Genomic DNA, 24,619 nt, shown 5'->3' with positions numbered 1-24,619 from the left:
AGTAAAATAAATAATTGAACATACATATTTTATATAATTTTACTCGCATGTTAAATGATATACATAGGTCCAGAAGTTTCTGTTAAATGATATTCGTGTACTCTTTAAAATCGATGCAAATTCTCAATTGAAAACAATTATACCTGGCTGTATATATTTATAGCTGTTTACAGTTGGAATAATATCAGTATGGAATATTTTACTTGCTTAGATACCTATGTGCATTTTATACGTTTACCGTGATGTAGAAAGCATATATAATATAATTCAATTATGAAAACAATGGGGTTTCATTGGTCCTGTGCTTGTATATATAAAAGTGCAGAGGAACAATCCCTTGATTTTCTTTTCCTTTTTGTGAATGAACACCCCATTTATTTCTAGTATTTTTCGATATATTACCTTACGTGAAGTCGTTATGTTAGTTATACATTCTCTTTGTCCATACATGTACATACATCTACATATATACATATATATATGCAAGATTGTTTTACGTTACAGCGCAAACTTACATATGTATATATGTGTAAGAGTGTATACATCTACCATTTGTGGCCCTAAAAAGGACTTATATGTCATATCGTTACTATAGACATTTGATCTAAATATATTATTATACGGTATAGATGTTAAAGGAATCAGTTTTAAAATAATATCCATTGATTGGCACATTCGTCAATTGATCAAATTGGACCTTCTATCATACTAATTTTCATTGTACAATAATAAATGCTGCGTCCCAGGCATACAAATGCCAGGATGAATGCACCTGGAAACGAAATGAGAAAAGTTGTACGCATTCAATAGTTCATGTTCGAAGAGTTCAGAGTAAGAAACGGTCAGCTCGATTTTTATGTGACTGCCCACTTGGATTTTCGCGAAATGTATGTATGTTATTCGACATTCGTGCCACGTACAGGTAGGAATACAGATCTGTATCATAAATTGAATCGTGGCTGTGAAGATGATAATGATAAATACGACGTTTCGCAAAGCAAACAAATGTTTTCTAGTCACGAAATTATGTTAAATAAAATATATCGTTCATGATTTTCTAATGTTTGTAGTCAATAAATCAACACTTTAAATATATATCAACATGACAACAGTTCAGTTGACCGTTTCTTGCTCCAAACGTATCTATAGTAATTACAGTAAATTTTTAGGAGAATTTAATCTCGTTCAGGCCAATAAACAGTCACAAATTGACCGTTTGTTGCCCTGACCTCTCCATTTAATATTTATCTCACTCACCAACATAAGCTAAATAAATTCCACCCTTGCTCTTTGCATATGCATGAGTCCCAACCTGGTATACAAGTTTTCTAAGATTACTTCAAATTTTTATTATTATAATTCTAATAGTATATCAATGCAATACTTACAGTCACAGCTATTGCTATTATTAAGAATATTATTCCAACAATTATAAATACAATACCCCGGCCTCTAGCAAAGTCTGGGCCGACAGAAGATATTTTTCGACAATGTGGACATCGAGCCAAAGCATTATTTAAGGTATTGAACTAAAGTGTACCATGTTACATACATTAGCCGGATAATAAAACGTACAAGTGAATAATGTAGTGCTGAGTATTTAAGTTCTTACCAAAAATGTGTCATGACAGTGAGCACAGCAGACTCTACACATTCCAGGCATAGAGAGAACTGGTGGTGTAATCGGGCTTGGAGCGAGATTAATAATACGTTTACAGTTTGGCCTTGGGCAAGCAATACGTTGTGAAGAACTCTTACATATTAACAAACAATTGCATGGGCACCGGACATACTTCTTCCCAGGTGGAGCATTTCGTATTGGCTGGAAAAAGTACTTAATTCTTAGTATTTAATATAAAATTCATTGTCGCATTGAGTAAATTTTAGAGCATACTGTAGCTTCATTGCACTGGCAACACTTGACAACGTGCTGATCTCTTTTACCAGAGATATCTATCATAGCTTGACAAACTCTGCATGTAACCATAGGCATGCCATTTTGGCTACCCTCATAAGGCGGTGGTACTTCATCTGGTCCTATCGCAGACACAGTACTGACAGTTGATTGCGTTTCATCTAGAAGGTAATATAATCCATAACAACGAGCAATCCGATTAAACAAATTTAATTCTTCGTCGAACATTATTTACCTGCAGTATAGAAATCGCTAGCGTGCGAACTATACGTGACATTGTCATTCTTTAACAACGGCTGTCGCTCGCCCTTCTTCCCATCACCCATGACGATCTATCAATTTATTCCTTAACGGCAACAATTTGCTTCAACTATTGTTTGACAGTACTCCCGGTGCACCGATGACAAGGATGACAAAATACAAATTTTTCTAACACCCTCCCCGGTATTGTCGTTTCATAGAACGGAAACCGTTCGTCGAAGTAAACGTCCACTTTATTAATACATCGCTGGTTACTACCGAATAGGTTTCGGGATCCTCGGATTGTCCTCGAACCACTTAATAATTTTCGCACGTTGGCTACTCTGTCATTCAATAATAGCGAACAATTCTGTTAGGTTTCAAAGCCACGCGAAATGATTTATGTCAGACGATGCTGCGATCGATTCGTCTTGACGAGTAGAAATGTTTCCAAATGAGCTTCGAATACTTTATTAGTTCACATTTTTACAGATATGTTCTGAGCAAATTGACTTTCATTAGAAACAATGTAGATGGCGCTTACGCTTAGAACGCAAATATTTTTATATGAAATTATAAATGTGCACGTATTCTTGCAAGAAAATGGCAAATATTTCTGTACTACACGCATTAATGCGAATCGATTGTTATATCATATCGTATGTCACAAATCTTTTTCTGTAGTTTGATGAAATATACTTACCTATGTATAAAGATCTCAATAGAGGTTATTCTCTTCCATTTCCGTCTATGTTTTTCTGATAACTACGGAGGTCGGTGTCAGCAGACGTAAAAATCGAGACTCTTCCGGGTTACACATATAATCTATTTACGGAACATAGTAGACTTTTTATCAGGCATTACGTTGATACAATTCGACCATTTTCGTTGGAATACTGCACACTTCTCATCATTTACACTTCACACGCCGATCCAACAGTGTTATTACATACATGTATGTACATTATTAGAAGCGGAAGCATCTGATTCATTGAAAATAATTATACTATCAACGAGCGAACCGGACGAATACAAATGTTTTATATTAACCCATATTTTAGATTGACTCAGCTTATGAAGTAATCTCAACTTGTACGTATGTAAACAAGAGATATGGATAAAATAACGCATTTGTGGAACGTGAATCAACTAGTTACGAAGCTGGATTGTCCACAAAGGATAAATTTACAGACACATTACATGTAAGTTGCGTTCGTTCTCTCGTAATATTAAATGTTTTTCAAATAAATAAATAGATCACATAACACTGATAATTTATTCTAGAACCAAATGTAGAAGATTTAGCAAAGGAATACAGTTGCCATCCAAAAATTTTGGTCCTTCGACAATGTGTCCTTATTGTGGATCACTGTGGAACACAATAGATCATACTGTTCGACTATTAAAAGGTAAACCAGTTTCTAAATCAGTTAAAAAGATTGTTAACTCTATGGAGAACCGTGATAAAAATGTTCCCAAAGTTCAAAGAAGTTTGGCAGAGAAATGTTTAAAAAATAGGATGAACAAACTGGTACTGAAATGTTCAGTTTGTTCAAATAGTACAAAAATACCCTTCAATAAGCCACAAAGGGAGAGGATGCAAAAGAACAGCTCAGTTCAAAAGATACAAAAAAAGAAGAAGAGGAAGAACAAAGACAAAACGGCTGGTTTAAATATTTCTGGAATTTCAAATTTAACTACAGAGGATGTTACCGAGGGTTCGAAAGACACAATGACGAGAAAAATGGGCAACACAAACTTTATTAAAACTCCTCAGAAGTTAAAAAAGTTAAATATAAATAGATTAAAAGACATAGTGAATCAAGGTGCTACACCTCCAAAGAAGAATAGTCTACATAGTTTTCTAGCAGAGATTTTTTAAAAATTTAATTTATTATCGAAGTATTTTATAAAAGTTCCTTTAAACGTTAATTATGTTTCATATAAAAGAGCAGTTGTCACAAGCTGGCTTTATTAAGAAGAGAGAGAGAACTGACACTCAGTTTTTCAACTTTATCCTAAGTGACTATTTTTGTACATTTAATACATACTATACAATTGTCAATCTTTGATAAATTTTGATTATAAGTCGTTCTCTTCACCGCTGTCCGCGTAATAAAATAAATACTATACACGTTGAGTGAAAAGCGTGAGTCAATTATTCCAGTGGAATCTCCTTTCGCACCACCTGTAAAACAACGGAATATTGCAATCGAGCCACAGATAATATTTCTTTAAGGGTATTGAACTGTACACTATCAAATCGATAAAACAAATTGGTGAACAAGGGAAAAAGTGCAAGTTCCCAGTCTCTTTATTTTTCGATAATGTGAGCGTGACGCATTTTTGGCTGCGAAAGTCATGCTTGAAGGTATGCTTTCGTGCACTTTTTGTTAATTTGGTCAGTGTGTCGGAGCAGCGGAATCGCGCCGAGGAGAGGAATTGTTAGTCACCTGAATGCACGCCTCAAGATAATCCTGTTCGGACATTTCCTGGTCCTTCGCAGGGGGAACTTTTCCCCGGCGGCGCAGCTCTTGCTTGGCGTCGTTCAAGTCAAAAATCGTCGCCGGATCCAGCCTGCCCTTCAGTACCAGGCCCGCCAAGTATTCAACGTAGTGCTGCCTGCGGGGAAAAGTACCCAGAATTTTAGTCGTGCCATGCACGATGTCTATTTCGTTTACCTCGGTCAAGTCCCTTCTGTAATGTCCCGGATCGCGACCGTACCAATTCGGGGGTAACTTGACCCCCGCTCGTTTCACGCATGTCTCGAGATCGTCTATGTTTAGCAACGGAAGCGGTTCCAGTTGTGTCTTCCGGATCTTTAGAACTAGGTACTCGATATAGTGGATCCTGTATATTCGAAGAACACGTTGTTAACGGGACGCAACACAGGCTGTATCTTTGTTCTCCTTAAAATTAACTCTTTTACCACCGTTCTTTTAATACCATTAATTACGATAACTGTTGCTTTTCACAAGTTATTATTTTCAACTTTGTTGAAATTTTCTGGTTTTACGGTAACGGTACAGCGATCTTCAGGTTCTTCTTAAATTACGAAAGTGGTGGTCGTAATAATGGTGAGCAAGAGCATGCAAATTTGCAACATTGAAAACAGGGGGGAGGGAGGTTCGGAGAATTACCTGCATAAACCAGCGTGTCCCTCGACGACGTCCGAGTTGCACACGGTGTCCACGACACCGGTTGGTGTTTCTTTCTGCAACTGCACTTTGCACTTGCGTTCTCCGGCCGGACCCTTCGTATCGTACTCGATTCCATTATCTTTCAACAGCTGTTGCAATTGCGTCGGCTCCTTATCGCGAAGATAGAACAGACAGTTCCGTGGATGATGAGCATGAAGGCCCAGTTTCGCGCAATAAGGACTGACCGAGCATTTCGCTCCCATCATGAACGCCTTGCCGCAACCGCAGCAAAATTCGTACTTGCACTGGCTACACGTGAAATGCATGCAACCTGCAGAGAAATTACACGTATGGGATGCTAGTCGCTTGATATCAATTCTCTTCAAAGATATCTTTCGCTTGAGAGATCAGTAATAATAGGATCTTAACCGAGGATAAACTTCGATTGCAATGTTTACGGTTCCTTGAAGATACGTGTTTATTTGGGTAATTAATGATTCGGTGTTTGAGCACTTTACCTCCCCGTGACAATGAGTAACGAAATTTGCATTTAGGACAATCTATTCCGTTATCCGCGAGGTGCTTGGCTAAGCCCGCGGCTTGATTATCCGGGTCATTCTCGTCTTTCCAAGCAGCAAATTGCTCGCACGTAATTCCTTCGTGCTGTTTCTCCCACTGAAAGTGAAACTACCGTCAGAGAGGATGCCTGTTCGCGATTACGTAACGTCCGTTTAATTTTCGAGCAATTACAAACGTCTGCACGTACCGGCCTCCGGCATAGGGCGCACGTGACGGATCGGCAGTCGGGACAAATTAATCGTTTGTGATGCGGATCCGCGTAAAATCCGCTGGAACACTGAAATCAACGTTTATGCATGACGCACTTCCGATCGTCGAGTAAAGGAAATTCTGTTGACCTACGATGTACCTGAATGCACCACTTAAAATTCGGATCCTGCATTAATGTCCTGTCTCTCAGCTTCCTCTGGAAGAGTTCATGGATCGGAGGATCCAGAAGAGCTTTTAACTGTATATCCAAATTACTAAAGTATTCCAGTACTTCGTCTTCGCTGGCGTCCTTCAGATTCGGTTCCTTGCAAAAGGGACAAACCGCGTCCGTGATATTCCTGTCGCTGATCTGAATCGTGAAATAATTTTTGGCACAATCAGTGCAGCAACGGTGCACGCACTTCAACATGGACACCATCTAGAATTCGAGAATGAACGTGCAATACAAATTCTAATGGAGCGTTGATAATAATTTATTCATCTTCGTATACTTGGCTCATCGCGAAACGACCAGTGCATAACTCGCATTCCTGTTGAAGGAAGGCCAAAGCCGATTCCACGCTTGAACACTCCTTGGCTGCATGGAGGGCTTCGACGTCCCCGAATTTTAGGGCCAACAGACTGGCAGCCACTTCCGCTTCATCGTAAGTGGACGCTTTACCTTCCGCTAAGAGTCGGCGAGCTATTCTCTGTAATCGCAATACACGGTCCTTTCATTTCTCCGGTTCCTCGATATTAAAAGTAGATTTTCGATTGTATGTAAATACTTGACGATAAAGCAATAACTGCTTATCGTTAAAATAAATTAAGAATCCATAGCATAGCTGCACAGTACGATAGACGACAATAACATCGACATGCAAAAGTATGACAGATGAAGACTACACCAACGTCTAGAAACGAGCTCTGGAAATTTTCCCGAAAACACCGACCGAATCGTAAATGAAATATTAATACCATACTTGCTTGTTACATAAAAGCTGAAAGACATTAATAGACGATCTTGAGACAAGCAATATGAATTTCAAAGCTTATTCTATTCCGTGTATTTCGAGGGTTGTTCTCCGTTTCTCGGAATGATATTCTCACCGAAGAACGTGTTATTTGCGTGCATTTAAATTAATCTGGAGCCCTGAAGGCATCCAACAAAATTGGATGATGGGAAAGTCGTGTTCCGTGATATTAAATTAAACTACCCGACGCGTACTTCCGTCGCCGAGTGCACATGTACAAACCTCGAGCACGATCTCCCGCTTGTACATCGTCGCCTCTGTTACTTTTTAATTTGAACACCAACGAAACAACGCGGAACAAAGCGAGATACCATACAACAACTGTATTAGTCACGACGAATGAACCAAGGGAGTAAGTAAGTACTTACCTAGCAAAGACAAGAGAAAGGGAGGGAGGGGGAGGGGGCGAGAGCCATCTCTACGCTACTTGAGAAAAAGTGTGCTTGAAAAAATGGTAGAAGTCAAAACAGGGTTAAGAAAGGAGAACCTGACTGGGGGTTCATCTCAGATTTCATCTCCCTTTTTTCTAAACATTTTTTGCCCGTGTTTCGTTTAAGTTCGATACGATATTGCGGAGCTGTTTGTAGACATTGGCCTGTCAGCGGCGAGGACTGACAAAAGTCGACAAGTGATTCTGACGACTGGCGTCTACTGACCTCCCTCTCCATTTTGGGAGATCCCCCTGTCTTCACGTTGCCGCTTCTACTTTCCACGTATTCTCGGTCCGTCTTTTCTTCGCCCTCGAACCGACGTATACAACTGGCCACCAACGAGAATCGTTTCTTTGACGCAGCTCCCTGATCCACCCCCCTGTCACAGCCTGTGCTTGATCTGCGACTCGATTTTGGTCGCTTGTCATTCGCGTGTTTCACAGTCGCCTCCTCGGTCTTAGGATCCGCTTTGTTCTGCTCGTTTTTCGACAGATTATACTTCGCTCCGAGCTTCTCCTTCAATTTGCTAGCCCTTTCTTTAGCCTTATCCGTGTTTCCCTTTACCGTTACTCGCTGTAATCGTTCCTTAGCTTTTTTGACGCCACGAGGTTTAGAAGCGACATTGCTTTCTTTGCGAGCTGCCTCGATGCCATTGTTTGATCTACTTATTGTTTGCCGTTGCTGGTTCCTTAGATCAGCGTTATCAGCTTTCAGAGTTTCATCTTCCTCGGATGAACCATTATTTAAGTTCTCGTCATCAACTTCGTCATTTTCTTCCAATTGTTCTTCCTCGTCCGTCTCCGCGGCAGAAGAATCTTTTGTTTGTCCGCTAGGTTCGCTAGAATTGCATTCTTCTTCTTCTTCTGTAACGTATTCCTCCTCGGAATCCTCCAGCTCCGAATCCGATATCTTAGCCTTGATCGCGTTAATCGTTTCTTGCAGCATGATCTCGGCATCGGTCAATTCCTCCAAGCTGTCTAAAGTCTGATCCGAGAGCTGTCTGTCCGTGCTCGATATCTCCGATTCCGACGCGCTCTCAATGTCTGAAGTGGAAGTATCGTTATACGAAACTTCTTCCAGCTCGTATTCCTCGCTAGAAGTCGTGTCGTTTAAATCCGAATCTTTCTTCGATTCATTCGCATCCACTTCTGCCCGATTTTTCCCGAATGACACCGTATATCTTTTCTCCTCGCTCCCTTTGTTCATGGGAGCCACTCGGAGAGTCTCGTCCTCTACGACCACCCCTTTTTTGCCATTTAAATTTCCATCAATTCTATGAGTGTCCTTTTTTTGCTTCGTTTCAATCTTCGGACCATTTCCGGGTGAACTAGTTTTTCTCATTGCCTGCCGAGCGGTCGATAGTTTCGCAGGGGTGCCAGTTAACCTGTCGCTGGACGCTACTTCGGATGATTGCCGCGGAGCTTTGGGTACCTGTTGGAAACATTTGCGTCTGGCCGCGAACACAGGGATCCTCGATAAAAAAGAAGACTTCTGTTTTGACAGGTCGCTTTTCAAGCTTCTCCCCTCAACCAATTCCTTATTATTAGCTTTCTCCGGCATGATCGACTTCTTAATTTGTTCACATCCCTTGGACAACGTCTTCAAGATCGTCGACCTCCTTTCCGGGACCATTTTCGGTCCCGCCGATTTGCTATTCAACGATATCTGCTTTTGACCGGCGCTGGTTAACAATGATTTCGCTCCACTCCCAACGTTCTTCACAAGTTTCGTAGCCTCCCTGGGAGTTCGGTTCGACCGGACCGAGCCTCGAGTTATTTCAGCCGCGGTTTCTTTCGCTTTCGCGAGCATCGTGCCTCCCGGGTTAACTTTTCCGAAATTCCTTCTCGGTATGCCAGTGGGCTTTTTCACAACTTTCACAGGAGACCTCTTTCTGCCAATCTTTTTGCCAGGAGATTTGGATCTCTCCTTGATTAAAACGCTGCTCGCAGCTACTTTGTCCACATCCTTGTTTCCTACGCTCACAACGTTTCCTGATATTGTCGCGATTTCGTTTTCTTCGCGTTCCAAAGGACTCTCCAATGGTTTTATCGGCGCACAATCGTTCACCGGTATCATGGGACACTCCGTGATTTTAATCTCTATGATGTCAGGTGCATCGGCGACACTCTCCTCGACGGAATACGTTGAGTCCTTGTTATCAGTCGGTTCGACCCAGCCCTCGATTTTGGATACGTTCGGATCAACGAGCAATTGAGAATTTTCTTTCTCATCCCGAGTTTCGATTTGACCAGGATCAAGAGGGTCTAAATGGGACGCGTTATTGTTCGGATCCGCGGCGATACTCTCGTCGTCGCAGGAAATCGTGCCGGAAGATTTGTTAAGGTTTCCAGGCACGTTACCGGGGGAATAAGTTTCGAGATTCGTATCGGTCAGATTGAACGCGGCACCGCTTTCTTCGTTCGACTTCGATGCATTATACGACATATCGGCAACGTTATTAGGAGGAACGGGACTTTTCGGAATTCTGTTAGTATCCATAGAATTTAGCTTGTTAACGGCGGATTCAGTGTCCAAAGCATGCAAACTCGACGAGGAACCGAAAGTACGAGAGTCACTTGAAATAGTTAAAATTGTCGATTCGGTATTCGCGAGTACTCCACAAGCTTTATTTGCCTCTACGTTGTTTGATATCGAAAAGGAACGTATTACAGGAGTTCTTGGATCCTGCTGCATAATTTCTGACTCGCCGGTTTTAGAATCGATCGTTTCTAACGATTTATTTAAGCAATCTTGCGCAACGATTATTGAACGATCATTTTTAACTTCGTCGAGGGAGATACATTTGCCGTGTTTCTCCGATTCCGATTGAATATTAATTTGTTTAGAAGTTTCTGAGACTTCGACAGGCTTACTAGTTGAGCAAGTTATTGGATCGATTTTGTCGTTACTCTGGGGAATGTAGCATGCGACGGAGATAGGCTGTTCCACTTTCTCGAACACGCTCAACGCGTTTTTGGTACTTCTAGAAATAACTGCTCCGCATTTGTTAGCTATCTCTAACGCCTTGAATTCTTGAGAGGTTGTCTGAAGTTTTGTATCAGGCTCTTTGGGCATTTCACACGGAACAGGCGTTGGGTTTTGCAAAATCTCAGGGACCGTTGTTTGAGGAATATCAAGGGTAATGCCTGCAGAATCTATTAAGATTATGGATGCAGAAGTTTCTGGTTCTACAGAAATTTCATCAATTTTCGACTTTGCCGAAGTAACATGAACTTTCGGATCTACAGAAGCTTCTTGAGCTATTTCAAGGGTTCTCGAAACCTCTTGAATATCTTTAGAAATTTCGATTTGAACAATTTCAGTATTCAAAGCCAAATTGTTAGTTGCTGCGGGAACATGGTGAACAATATTTTCGACATTTTTCTCAATAGGATGTTCTGAAATTTCTTGTGATCCGCGTTGAGGGTTCTCCAAAGTAGAGGGAGCAGGGTTTAGGGTTGGGCTGATGGTCTGTTGGATATTATCAAACTCGGAAGCCATTGTTAGGTCGAACGTCGAATTAGTCGGCTTATTATCAAGCGATTTGTTCGCTGAAACGACCGCACTCTCAACAGAGCATCCATTATTATCAGTCACCAAACTGGCATCAATTAATTTCACACGGTTATCGTCGGTAGCCGGAGTCCCGGCACTGGCCGAGCGCATTTGCATGTCGGATGATTCACGGACAAACGTTCCCGGGTCACGTACGACCGCGGATGACGACGTCTCGCTCGATAATAATGATTGTGCGCCAATGGTCTCGTTGTTTATCATCGGACTATCGGTCACGAGTGATTCGTCGTTCAAAGATGCATTGTTAGACGAAGAATCTTTGATGCTGTTCACGGAAGAGTTGCCTGCTCCCGTTGATGATAACGATTCGTGGATCGATGAACTGTTTCCTATGTGATTATCATGAGGTGAATCGATTTCTAATGACAATTCTTCCGAGTCAATGGTTGAGTCATTATCAGATGCTTGTTTCTGGTTGCAATTGGGTGACTTGTCATTTTTGTTAGTGTCGACTCGTAATGATAACTCATCTGAATTAGCGACTGTTTCATCGGATGTGTGCTGTTTCTGTTCGGATTTAAGCAATTTGTCAGAACTTACTTGTTCACCACTTTGTAACGACGTTACTTTCGCGTCTTCCGGGAGTTGACTCTCGTTAAATTTTCTCTCTATCGTACTTTGTTCTACGTTAGTTTGCACGACGCTATCGTTTTCCTCGTTTTTACGTACCATTTCCAATTCCCGCAGCTCTTTGACGTCGGCCTTGGTCGTTCTGGTCGTCGTGCTGTCCTTAGACGTGTTTTCATTGCAGGCTTGAGAGTTTTGGTCTTTGACCACGGCATCAAGAACGTTAAGTCGATCGACCTCGCCGGCCGATTTCTTCGACGACAGCATCTGCATCGCTGATATGAAAGGGCCTAATAATTGCTCCGGCAAGGATTTCACGGCGGATATCAGCGCTTCCATCGTGGCCACTTGCGCCTCGTTACCTTTCTCTTTCAGTGAAACACTTTCGGAACTTTGACTCGCTGGATCATTTCCAGGTATAATTATCGGCGATTGTGCTTCCTCCTCAACTTTGCCCGATGCTACTTTTGCGTTTTCTTCCACGGCTCCCGACTCATTCAATTTATTCGCCGCCGTCTCTTTACTCGTCGTGTCGGCAGTACCTGAAACCCTCGCACTTGGCGCAATTATTGACGACGGCTCCGGTTCTTCAACGAGTTTGCTCGATTCCATCTTCGTATCTTCTTCCACAGGTCGCGATTTATTCAATTCGCCCGTCGTTCCTTCTTTACCCGAATCAGTGTTCTCTGAAATCTTTGTATCCCGTGCTTTAGAAGAATATTCGGGCGTCTTAATTAATTCTGCAATAGTTGTCCCCTGTTGGGACCCTTTGCCCCGTTTCGTCTTCTGATTTATTAAATCGGGTCGTTCGGTTTCGCTGGCTTCAGTCGCCAGACTTTTAGTCGATTTTACAGATTCGCTGGTTTCAGAACCGCGGTCCGATACGTTCGGCCGCAAAGGGAGTGCCGAAGGAGAATCTTTTTCTATGGCTCTTTGACGAGGATCAGTCTTTTGGGAAGGTGTTTCGTTTTCCGAACATAATGACGAAGTTTCTTCTATTTCCACGCCGGTTTGCTCCGGATCCTTCGTCTTCCGGGACGTCTTACTGCTTTTTTCAATGCCAGATTTCTCGTCTTTCGTCTTCACTGTATGTTTCACATTTTTGTTGAGGTCAGTCGCATCAGTCGTTTTAGATCCCACAGTGAGCGAAGTTAGTTTGTCAGTACTTATAGAATGGACGTTATTCCTTTGTAGCTTATTTTCTTTCTCCATTGCTTTATCGTTTGTAGTTTGCCGTGACGAACTTTCCGGTTTTTCAATTTTATTCTCACTCGAATTTTCTATGTTCGTACTTGGATCTGTAATCACAACAGACGTGTCGGTTTTTACAATCGTCGTTTCAATTCGATCTGTATTATTTAGTTCTCTGTTCACGTAATTTTTATCGTCATTTTCAATAACTAAAATTTCTACTGGTTTCTCAGTTATGTTTGATTGCAATGTATTTTCCGTTTGAATTAGAATTTGTTTCTCAGGTATGTTTATCGTGGAATTATTATTCTGATCATGCTTTTCGGTTTCGATAGATACATCAGTGTTCTCAGTTATCAATTGGATGATTCGCATTGGTTCCTCGGTGTTGGCTACATCGAGTTCTTGTACGGCTCTTGGGACCAGATTTTTATCGATTAGAACGGCTCGATCGTCATTGGTTACTTGATACTGATTATCAGGCTTATTATTACCGGGCGTGTTCAGGGGGTCAGGTTCTTTGTCGTGTTGCCAGTTATCAGTCAGTTGTTTGAGGGCTGCCAGTTGCTTTTGAAAGTCGGCCTGCAACGCGACGAAATTTTCAACGATTGGTGACATTACCTGCTTCCTGGCTTCTGAGTCCGACACGTTCGTAACCTGTTCGGGAACACCCGTATCACCACCGACCGCACCCGCCGCACCTGAAACAATTCAACTTCTCAAATGAAAAATGGGCACACCACCGTGTGCAACATTAAATTCTAGTGCCAGCCGGAAAAATTGTACTCCATAAAAAAAAATTAAATATTTTCTCTCTATTAACTCTTGTAATTTTTTACGAGATTTAAGAATAGCTTTCACACAAGGATTCGCTAAGATATATTTTAAACGATCTTTAATATACGCCTGGTCATATAAATAAGAGGATTGACAACGAATGATAGTCAATTGACAGGACAATAGAAGATATGGAATTAATTGTTATTAATATGGAAAAGTTGATTGGTTTCCATATCGAGTAAGACACATGGACAAAGACTATATTATACATTCTGCCTAGGATTATTCATAGCATTTCTGAAAAGGCATTAAACCATTTATAGCGTTTTATAAATTTAACCAACGGTCCAAATATAGATACATACATACATATAGTCAAAGACTTAAACAATATATGCTGACCTTCCCGCGGTGCAGCCTCGTTGTTTTCCACCCCAACCGGAGGACCCCAGATCCTCATCAGAAACGGCTTCAGCTGATTCTTCTGCAGCTCGAACAAAGCCGCGTCCTCGACACCAGCGTTATTTTCCAAAGCTTTCACCACTTCCGCCATCGCGAAGTTGCCCTTCTTCATGATCTCCTCGCACTGCCGAGCTCATTGTTTTTAATCCCGTCGCGTAAGCGACGCACAGCGACAATTCGATCGTTACCTTTAGCTGTCTACGTTGAATCGCCGTTGCGACAGCGTTCCAAACCTCCCCTTTCGTTATTCTCAGGGCTTCCTTCGCTTCGCTGGCGGTAAGCATCCCGATGTTGTTCTCCTTCAACTCTTTTCCTTGACTGGTAGCGAGAACCTGCACGGTTTCCACCAAATGTGGCCACTGCGTCTTCAGCCAGTCGATGGGATTGCTGGCGCCTTGCGACAAAGCAACTTGAACGTCGTCGGTGGAGTAACCGTGATTCTCAGCTTCCCTCAGCAGTTCCACGATCTCTAAACCTTGTCTAGTTAAAGTCGAAACGCCTTGGGTGCTCGGGCCAGATTCTAAAAACCTGGGCTGACTCGATTCCTGAAACGTAAAGCGATTCAGTTTAAATATTATTAAAAATAATTGTTGAGAATGGACGCATGTGTTAGAAAATAAAAGGTTTCATCGCCTTAAGATGCACCTTTCGCAGACAACAAGAATGATAACAAACTTAACTATATTACTATACATTAAAAAGTATAACATTCTACAGCACACACACACACACTCAAATTTGGGCGGAAGCACATATCGTTTTTTAATTAATAAAATTGTTTTAAATCCATGGAATGGTATATGTATATGTATACACATGGTAAAGAATGTCGCTGTAAAAGGTAATCCTGTCAACGTTCACACCGAGGCTACGGAACTAGCACAATCACGGAATCGTGTTAAGTCGTGTACTGGGAATTAAATCGGATTAGAAACCAATGTTTGCTCGAGGGATAGCTGTCAAGTTTACCCTGGAACGATAATAAAGGTGAGTGGAGTCGATCGAGTTTCGTCGCGTACGATCTCTGCTCGGTCCGCCCGCGCCGATCAGCTGCTGGAGATATTGTTCCTGGATCGTTCGCGGATACAAGTCCGGGCTGCTCACGAGTCTAACTTGTTCCTGCAACACAGGCTCGGCACCCTTTCCCATTATTTAATCATTTTTTAAATACATTCGTGTATAAAACGTCGCATCGATATTTATTGGATAAATACATGGGACATATATCCCAAGATAAAAATTATTTAACAAGCAAATGCACAAAGTTAGATAAAATGAGAAACTGAAATATCTGAATTACTGTTTAACTCTTTTTTTAAATTAATATAAATATTCGAAAGTTTTCGTTTTAGGAGATACATCACGTATCTGTATTAATCTTTCGTTTTACCTCCACGTCGCTATCCTCATAATACAATAATCCTTTCGAGGCGGATGAAGCTCTCACGAATCCCGCGCTACCTCTCGCTGGTAGATAGTCGTACGTCTGGAATGATATATGTATATCATATCTGATGAAACATTCCGATTCCTCTTTACTTGAACTAATAGCCTCTTTTCCTCTAAAAAAGAAGTTCTTCCTTACTTGAGTGGAAATGTTCTGCGGAGGCGGAGAGGTTCCAGTCGAAACCGAATGGCTTCTCAGAATTTTTCCTAGCGTCGGTCGTTCCTTTGGTTCGTTCTCTTCATCCATTTTGGAAGACGCATCTTTACGAGTCTCGAAGATCTCGGCCGTCTTTGGTTTAACCGTGTTTGTCATTGATGCAGATATACTTTTTGCTGAAGAGGAGTTTGCATCTGTATCTGCAAATAGTATTCAGTTATGTAGTTATACTAATTGTTATGAATATTCAAAACCATGGATGTTGGTTGGTGAGAAACATCATGCTGATGCAGGCTAGCAAAAGCTTCATTTAATCCCTTCATAGTTATGGAAATGTAGAGCTCTGTGATGTAAGTTACGTTATTCCATTTATATTAGTTATTTTATAATGGAAACAGACAAATTGTTTTTCGAGCGTAAAAGACTAACAATTATCGGTTGTGTTCCCATGAAAGGATTAAACATTTCAAGATTTATGACAAAAAGAAATTCGGATGAAAAGAATATCGGCCAAATGCACGCCCGTGCTTGAAAGCAGCTCCTGTTGAATGAATAATAACTGCGTCGGACATGATCAAAGGAAAAAATAATGAGAGTTAATGAATGATAAAACAGAGTGGCTTTGTTTCAAATACGACTATGCATTTGGTTTCCACTGATCGTGTACGAAACAATTTTCCATGTCACTTTATTATTCATCCAAGGGTATACATCGACAGAAGGGACAATTCTTAATCGTCTGTTATTTAATTTCGCGTAAAAAAGAGAGAAACGGAAACAGCGGGAGGGGGATAAACGTTCAACACAGGCAACAGGTACGACAATTCATTCACTGATTCGACTTGGTACCAAACGAAAAGCTTATTTTGCGTCTCGCTCTACCTTTGTTCTTCGTCGAGCCACTGTCACCACCGCTCTCTTCGCTGTTAGAAATTTTTAACAGGCTGGTCCGTTTCTCGAGATCCGGGCTCGGATTGCTCACGTTGCTGGGCGCCTTATCAGATTCACTTTTCGGGATCTCGCTCGAACCATTCGGTACGTCATCCGCGTTCTCCTCGTTGCTCGGTGGCAGCGCGCTGCTCCTCGTTTTGCAACAAACCACGCAAACGCGGTCCCGGACGTTGTTTATAAAGGTGCAGTGCTCGCAGGCCCATTCCTCCTTCGGTATTTGCAAGTCAGTTTTCTCGCTCGCATCGTTCGTTGGCTTTTGCTGATTCGTCTCCCGCTTTTCCCCTTTGGCAACGGATGCCACACTGTCTAAACGTTCAGCTGGTTCGTCCTCTACTTTTCTGGTTACGAATTCTTTGCTACGTTTCTCTTTATCCACGGAACGTCTCGCTTCTCGAATCTCCTCTTGGTTCTTGCTGCCAGATCGTGAAGAGCCCTGATCGTCAGTCTCCCGAATCTTCCTCGGCACCGCTTCGCGCGACGGAGTTTTCCTCACGCTTTGATTACCAGAATCAAGGGACGATTTCCTTCTTGATTTCTCCGTTTCTTCGATCGAAGTTTCTCTCCTCAACGAGGGCTCGCGACTTCGTACGTTCTTCACGGTGCGAGATGCTTCTTCATCTTCGTCCCCGTTAACCCTTTCTGTCTCTTGAACTCTCCTGGATGACGTCTTCCTACTCTGTGTATCACTGTCGAGAGAGGATCGTTGCGAATCTCTGCGAGATAATCTTTCAAGATTGTCCGAAGGTATCTCAGTTCTCACGGTGGGCGCTCTTCTCGGTACATCGTCTTCCTTTCGTCGCGGACCTACTTCCGGTTTCTCGAAGTGATCGTCCGAGGAACTGGTCACCCTCGATCGGGTCTGTAAAGTGGATCTTCTGTCCGACTCGTCGTCGTCGGTGCTTCGTCTTCGACGATAGTTCCCGTTCTGCACGCGATCCAATCGCGAGTCAAGCCTAGACAGCCTGCGCTCGTCTTGCTCGTATCTCCGTCGCGAATTCAGTGTGTTCTTCTGGAATTCGTCGTAACCTCTGCCCGAGTACCGTTTGCCCGACTGACTCTCAGGCCACTGATCCTCCGAGCTGATTATCCTCTCTTCCGACCTCAGTCTCCTGGAAAAGTAAAAAATTATTTCATTCAACGTCGAACAAAATTATATAGTAATATTAACTAGTCGAAATCCTGACTTACTCGCGACGATTTCTTGTTAGCAAAGTCCGGGGAGGCTCATCCTCGTGGTAGTTTCTCTGCCTCGAGCTTCTGGACATGCTGCCGCGTCTAGAGCTACGAGATAGCCTGTCGTCGAAGTCCGATTCCCCGGAATCCTCGGAGCTGGCGTCAGACGGTGATCCTTGGGATCTTCTCGATCGCGATCTACTAGCCAACGATTTTCTGGACTTGAGACTAGGTGACGGCGAGGTGCCTCTAGATCTTCTGCTCGATTTCACACTCCTGGCTGGGCTGTGGGGCCTCGATAAGGACCCTGGATAGTGCGGCGGGAGCATCTGCGACGGAGGGTATCCCATAGGATAGCCCCACATCGCTGGATGGTTCAGGCTCATCGTTGAACCACCCATGGTCATGTCCCATGGAAGGTTCGGTGGGTACCACATCATGGGCATGCCACCGGGTCCTAAATGTGCCATCGATTGCGCCTGGAAAATAATTTATTAATAACACAGATTAAGTATACGAGTAGATTCATCGATAAAAGTAATTTGTATTAACATTCTCGTTATTTCTGTAAACAATTGTCTTGAAATAACCATTAGCTATACAGGATAGTTCACCAGATGTTACCAGCTCGATTTTCGTCGTTATTATTATACGTAGCAAAGAACGTTTATATATAACGTTGAATGGTTATGCTCAATGATTATTTCACTATATCTTAGTAGTAATAATTTGAGAAAAAGAAAATTGATACAGTTATTACACTCTTATCAATGACAATCTACGCGCAGTGATATTTTCAGATTATTCAATCACGTTTATTGATAGTCACCTGGTGCATTCCGGGATTCCACATCTGCGGTGACGATAAATCGCAAACGCTGGCCGATTGCATCATAGATCTGGGTGGGGGTGGCGGCGGTACCGGTGGTGCCAGTTTCGGGCTGCCTATACTGAGCGGCCTCACGTTCATGCCGTCTCTTGGAACGTCCGACGGCGGAGGATGCCTCCTTCTGTTCGCGTCCTGCGCCCTCATCGCTTCCTGATATTTCCTGTACCTCTCCTGAACAATTCGCACGCACATTAAATAATTCATGCTCGCTCGAGGCCGTTTTACGCATTCATCGAACGTATCTCTATCGCCACTCGTACAGCGTGTAACACGTGTACATTGAAAATATTAATTATTCGAGTCATGGTTACTAATGAATAATTAAAACCTAATCGAATTATCAAGTCGACCGCACGATAATGATATCGATATTTAATTAAGAATCTGCGCCATCGCATTATCGAATTAGGTATCTACTTAATGGAAACCGAAGTTACGAGTATTATTCTATCGGGTAAGCGGTTGCTAATGGATCATTTACCATTATGAAATTATTATTATTATCACTTTGCGAGTTATCAAGCGATACATATTATTAAACGGCACTGAAAGCTTGTTTATGACAAATTACTGATCGAGCATCTACTGCATTGTCTGTATTGACTGAGGGATCGTAGAGGCTTACCTGAAGCGTGGACATTTTATCGGTGCCTGATCCTGATCCATCGTTGGCTGTAGTGTTGACTGATTGCATCGATTTCGACACGGTTCTCGTGTCTAAGGTAGCTGACAGAGGCCTGGTCGTGTTTGGGAGGGCGCGCTTCAAGCTGCCGACTCTCTCGATCAAGGAGAGATTCGTGGTTCCCTGGCTTTGGGTCGATTTAGCCTAAGCGCGAAACCTGAACTTTATTACACGGTTCGTGGTATGCGTGGTCGTCGGAAATCGTTGTCGACGAATGGAAATGCATTCCGGTTGTTGTTGATTTTTGTTTTTTATTGGACGATGGCGAGGAAAGTATTTGAAACAAAAAAGGATGGCGCGCTTTCGGCTTGCGGCTAAAATTAAATTGCGGCGACGTGCGTGGCTAAATTGATGATAAACAAAGCGTTAGTACAAAACGAAACGTTGATGTTCCTGATAAATCAAGAGCAGCTGGTAACATAAATAACAGTGAAGTACAAATAAAACGAGGAATAGTAATTCTACATTAGCAAACGGAGTAAAATAAAATAGGCGACGCTGCTGTAAGCTGAAAATAATAAACATGTATGCGCATGTTAATTGATAAATGGTGCATAGCAATAATGTGTATGGTACCAGTAACGGTACGGGAAACAGTGAGAAACTGATAACTGAAACCAATCGTCGTGTCTGCCAAGCTCTGCCATATTCACTTCAGAAAAGCTTTGCATGAAGCCTTGCTCAAATTATTATATCTGAGCATGTTTTCCCGCCGTTAGTTTATCGACAGTGTGTGGTGAAATGGGTTCAGTGAATACGGCGGCAGTGTTTTTGCGGTAACATGATGTATTAAGAAGAAACAAGGTCAATATACAATAACAGAGTCTCAAGATAAAATCTCAGCGAAATAACACTTAAACGACTATTTAAAGCTCGTATGGGGCGATGGCCGGCGGGTTAACAATCTTCAAATTATGCCTCGGTGTGACGTGTTCTCCCTTTCAGGAAACCAACTAGAAATCTGCACGGTACAACCAGTAACAAGCAACAGTTTACTTCTTATACGACGAATGTCTGATTGGATCTCGATTCGAGTCACCGGAGACGAAGTTGCGTTCAAAACGCGATCAAGCAAAATCGCTGGGGAGAATCGCTAATAATTAAGATAGAAACCGAAGCGAAACGGGAGGGAGTGAAAAGCAGGGAATTGTCAAAAAATCGAGCTCGCAACTTGGTTTCCGTTGATCCGATCGATGGACTGTAGCGAGCAGCCGAACAGATTCCGGACCGCCTCCAGGACGCTCGGGTGTACCTAAGGTCGACAAGACGTCGTCAGCCTGGAAGAAAGTACACGGGAAGGGTTGAAAGCCTCAGGCCAGGTTGCATCCTACCTGAGTGTTCTTTCGGTTTCGTCTCGGCGGCGGGATCGGCGGCGGGCTCGACAGGTTCTCCCCTTTGGGCGGCAACGGCGGCCGCGTCCTACTAGCGAGATCCGTCAGGATCCGTCGCCGCACGTGGTTCCTTCGCTTCGGGTGCTTGTGGTTCATGTCGTCGCAGGCCTCGCAGTAATTCCCGTTGCAGGTGTCGCAACGGGCGAACACGTTCTCCGTTCCGCATAGCGCGCACTTGTACGCGTTCGTAACCGGTGTCGAGGACTTCTGTGCTTGCGGTCGGGTCGGAAATTCGATGATCTCGTAGTCCGGGTCGCCGCAGTCTCCGGAGAGCGACGGCGGCGGCAGTTTCGGCGGGGTCGGTGGTTTACGTTGACTCTGCTGCTCCGCTTCCTTCTGTTGTTGCGCCTTTCGTTAATGGAACATTTGTAGTCGACAGATCGAAAGTGGATTGTCCGTTTACTTACCATCACCCAGTGGGGCATGGACCTCGCCATGCGCAACCGGGTCGATGGGTTCGAGATCGCCATCGGGCGCCATTTTTCAGCTCCCGGGTTCTGTAAAATAATATTTATCATCTACAATGTTATTATAGTACAATCTAATCCAGTGGTGGGCAAACTTTTTTAATGGGGGGCCACAAAGTTTAAGAAATTCTAGAGGAGGGCCAGAATTATAGAAAAAGTGCACTTTATACTTCTCGACCGTGAAAACGTAATTATAGCGGGCCATATACTAGCCATGTCGATGGGCCCTCGGCGGGCCGGATTAAATAATTTCGCGGGCCGAAATTGGCCCGCGGGCCGTACTTTGCCCACCACTGATCTAATCCCTTTCTTTTTAATAATTTTGTGCTTGTACTCGAAACAATTGCGAAACGCGTAAAGCTAGCCGACGTCTGCGGAGACGCAACGATGACTCGTTTCAATTGTTTATATGTATGCGCGAGACATTTGCATTTTTGTACGCGATCTCGAATTGGGGTGACACGTTGGCAGCGTCGAAGGCTTTCGGCTCGGCTGCCAAGCCCGAATCCATGTCATCGCACCTTGGACTACTGGGTGTTTGAGCAGTGATTCTTAAACCCAAATTGAACGGTCAATCGAGATTTCTCGAGTGGACTCCTCGTGAAAGCGTGACGTCACGTGTCGGTTGATTTCCCCGTCGGAAGAGGCCAAAATCTAGGCTATTTCTGCTAGGGAAAAATCGTGTTCCGCGTCTCGAAATAAAATCGAGCCGAACGCCACGCGACGTTCTATATTTTTCACCCGTAGACGCCCACGTAAATATCGTCGCCTTCCATTCATTGAAAATTCTATCGAAACTGAATTAAATATCTCCAACTCTATCCGGCACAAGTCAGGCGTGTTCAGCTCATTTATACATTTTACAGACGTTCTACTTGAATTTGGAATTGTATTTGAAAATTCAGGATCGTTCTAATTATTGCAAGGGAACTATTCCGCGATTCCAGCCACGAGTTCCATAGACATGAATTAGATCCTCGAATTAGAGCTATACGTATCTTTAGAACGTCTACCCCTCCTGTTCTTCCTGTGCTGCCCGTCGCGCCGTACCGCCGTTTCGAACTCTTTTGTTCCCTATTGCTGCTATCCCGTCTAACTACAAAAAGCAACAAAGCAGCCGATTCCCAAGAACTGTAAATTTAGAATCTCGCCGTACGCTCGTCATAGACACGCGTTTTATCTGTTTCGTTCGTTGGGTAAAAATAAAGATAGAGGGAACGCATGAATTTCGAACGACTTCCTGTCGATGATCGGGAACCGAATTCGTTTCGAGAATAGAATCCGGTAAAACAGCAAATACCTAGCGTGTCGCGTTAGAACTCTATTTCTCGATAAAATTGCAAGAGTCCGCAGCGCGCCGCGGCCGTTGGAACAATTCCAAACTCTGGCAGCCAGAAGCTTCCTCTCAAAACATTTTTCTAACTACGTAATAGTAAATCCAGCCCATCGCGGCTTTATTAGCGTTCGTTTCCTGGATAACGAGCAGGCCTCCGACGGGCAAACAAATTTGAAGGCTCGTTAAGCGATTTTTTCCGATGATCGTCCAGCACGATCGATCACCGTCACTGACACGTGTCACGTAAAACCCGAAAACTCTGATTTTACTTCCAGCGAACCAGGAGGATTCCGTGTTCGCCGTTATTCTCACAGGAAACAAAATTTTTTAGATGCTTTCACTGCGATAATGTCACCGAGCGTGCAAAGCGCAGCCCGCATCGCGTGTCTTCTCCGCGAGCGGCTCGATCCCTCGTTCACGCCGGAAGGAACGTGGAACGGCACGCGAAATCCGGCAGGAACTTCCGCAACGATGGTGCCACGGTGCATCGCGATTCGCATCAATCCTGCGTCCTCGCTCTTCCGTAGCGGAAGCAAAGCCGAGACGCTAGTTCTCATCTGCTGCTCATTGTGCGTTCTAGCTGCGCGATTGCGCCTTCATGCAGTTTTTCAGGCACAGGTTCAGGTAAAAGCGAAGAGAATCGTTGGATCCCGGGAAAGAGAAACGTTTCCGCCTGGTCGGGCATCTTCCAGGCCGATGCACCGTGTTATCGACGCGGCGAGCGGGAAACAAAGGACGCACTATGCCACTGTGATAGCGGGGTAGCTAGCGTAACGCCGATAATGCGCTCACGGAAGGAAGATCGCACTCACATTCATGTGGGACCTCGCGGAGTCGATTTCTCCGGTTTTCCTCGGGAACTGGCCGTCACGGTACTGGTCGCCTCGACGCCTCGTCTCCTCGACGGAGGAGCTTGTTGCATCGCCACCAGCCGAAATCTATTTTCGTAACGTGGCTGCTGGACCGATGCCACCGTTCTACCGAAGTCTCCTCGTTCGCGTAAATATATCGCGACGACGCTGCGAGTCGCTTAGACGCGGCTTCGGCTGACATCGCGCTGCAGCGAAACCGAGCCTCCCTACGAAGGGAGCATATTCGTTTTTCTTTAACAAATCTTGGCCAAGGACGAAGAAAATCGGAATAGCATTTGTTTTATCATTTATTTTAAGGCTATCATTAATTTGGAGTTACCAGGAGAGGAATAGAATTATTTACGTAAATTATGAATTTCGTGATACAGTTTATTAGTTTTTCACATTTTACTAAAATTCATTGAACTTCTGATTAGCATAGTAATGCAAGTACAATGAACAGCAATTATATGCTAACCGTTGCCGGCTAGCGGTTACATCATCAGCTTACAACTCTGCATCCCACGTGCGTCGGAAACATTCGCGTAGGCTTCGAAATGCCGCGCGAAAACTTTTCTTTCCTTCCTTCCTTCCTTCATGCGTAGCGTCCTTCTCTCTTTAGTTTATCGTCTCGATCTGCGATTCATTAAATTACGACCGACGTTGTCGTGGAACGCGAAATATCAGGGGAACTGTTTGAACAATTAATTTAAATAATAATTTATTGTATCAGAGAGGGAGAGAGAGGGAGAGAGAGGGAGAGAGAGAGGGAGAGAGAGAGGGAGAGAGAGAGAGAGCGCTCAACTTGCTTCTCATTCGAAAGGAAGAAAAAAAAACGACCGGTACACACCTACGGCCGTTCCGCCCGTGTACGTTCACTCGGGTAAATGATCTCATTCGAGATATCGAAGCCCGATACACCTCGGGTATGCCGAGTGAAAACTACCATAAGCAGGTTGATAGAGCCTTAATGATTCGTTCTTACAACTGTAATAGATTCGTTAAATGGAACCTTGTGAACGAGCTTCTACTTCTGGTTTAATCATAGTAAGTAGAAACAGGATATCTACGATCGTGTATTAGAATATTATAAAATAATATGATCCTTAACATTGAAACTACTGACGATTGACGAATATCTACTTCTACCAGGGCAAAATGACCTATTTTTT

At 43.3% G+C, this 24,619-nt stretch overlaps 3 protein-coding genes across 5 annotated transcripts; 1 reads left to right on the top strand and 2 right to left on the bottom strand.

Annotated features, from left to right (window-relative positions):
* Positions 1–25: 25 nt before the first annotated feature.
* On the bottom strand, positions 26–2,950 carry LOC108622913 (type 1 phosphatidylinositol 4,5-bisphosphate 4-phosphatase). Of its 2 annotated transcripts, none has more exons than XM_018021050.2 (7): positions 2,859–2,950; positions 2,151–2,494; positions 1,895–2,076; positions 1,613–1,822; positions 1,389–1,529; positions 1,258–1,312; positions 26–772 (listed from the first exon to the last, which is right to left on the bottom strand). In XM_018021050.2, exons 2-7 carry the CDS (start codon positions 2,239–2,241, stop codon positions 687–689), a joined length of 765 nt encoding a protein of 254 aa, XP_017876539.1. In that variant the 5' UTR covers positions 2,242–2,494; positions 2,859–2,950; the 3' UTR covers positions 26–686. The 2 variants fall into 2 exon arrangements, with proteins under 2 accessions (XP_017876539.1, XP_017876538.1); XM_018021049.2 differs by having other exon boundaries at positions 2,151–2,499; positions 2,859–2,948.
* Positions 2,951–3,017: 67 nt separating this feature from the next.
* LOC108622914 (uncharacterized) lies at positions 3,018–4,302 on the top strand. Its single transcript, XM_018021051.2, has 3 exons — positions 3,018–3,110; positions 3,217–3,357; positions 3,440–4,302. The coding sequence occupies exons 2-3, from the start codon at positions 3,269–3,271 to the stop codon at positions 4,035–4,037; spliced, it is 687 nt and encodes a 228-aa protein (XP_017876540.1). The 5' UTR covers positions 3,018–3,110; positions 3,217–3,268; the 3' UTR covers positions 4,038–4,302.
* LUBEL (Linear Ubiquitin E3 ligase) lies at positions 4,154–23,516 on the bottom strand. 2 transcript variants are annotated; one of them, XM_018021048.2, is made up of 21 exons: positions 23,409–23,516; positions 21,201–21,290; positions 20,734–21,141; positions 19,346–19,546; positions 18,661–18,891; positions 17,847–18,310; positions 16,590–17,767; positions 15,690–15,907; positions 15,495–15,590; positions 15,074–15,244; positions 14,293–14,649; positions 14,045–14,228; positions 11,774–13,563; positions 6,576–6,773; positions 6,224–6,502; positions 6,062–6,151; positions 5,814–5,970; positions 5,296–5,626; positions 4,880–5,005; positions 4,609–4,777; positions 4,154–4,343 (listed from the first exon to the last, which is right to left on the bottom strand). In XM_018021048.2, exons 1-21 carry the CDS (start codon positions 23,412–23,414, stop codon positions 4,314–4,316), a joined length of 6,774 nt encoding a protein of 2,257 aa, XP_017876537.1. In that variant the 5' UTR covers positions 23,415–23,516; the 3' UTR covers positions 4,154–4,313. The 2 variants fall into 2 exon arrangements, with proteins under 2 accessions (XP_017876537.1, XP_026667704.1); XM_026811903.1 differs by having other exon boundaries at positions 20,734–21,129.
* Positions 23,517–24,619: the final 1,103 nt, after the last annotated feature.

Source organism: Ceratina calcarata, unplaced genomic scaffold, assembly GCF_001652005.2.
Source record: "Ceratina calcarata isolate Rehan_Ccalc_2016 unplaced genomic scaffold, ASM165200v1 scaffold25, whole genome shotgun sequence".
In the NCBI taxonomy this organism is placed as follows: Eukaryota; Metazoa; Arthropoda; class Insecta; order Hymenoptera; family Apidae; genus Ceratina; species Ceratina calcarata.
The sequence above is the reverse complement of the archived record's forward strand: the minus strand, read 5'-3'. Positions and strand labels throughout refer to the sequence as shown.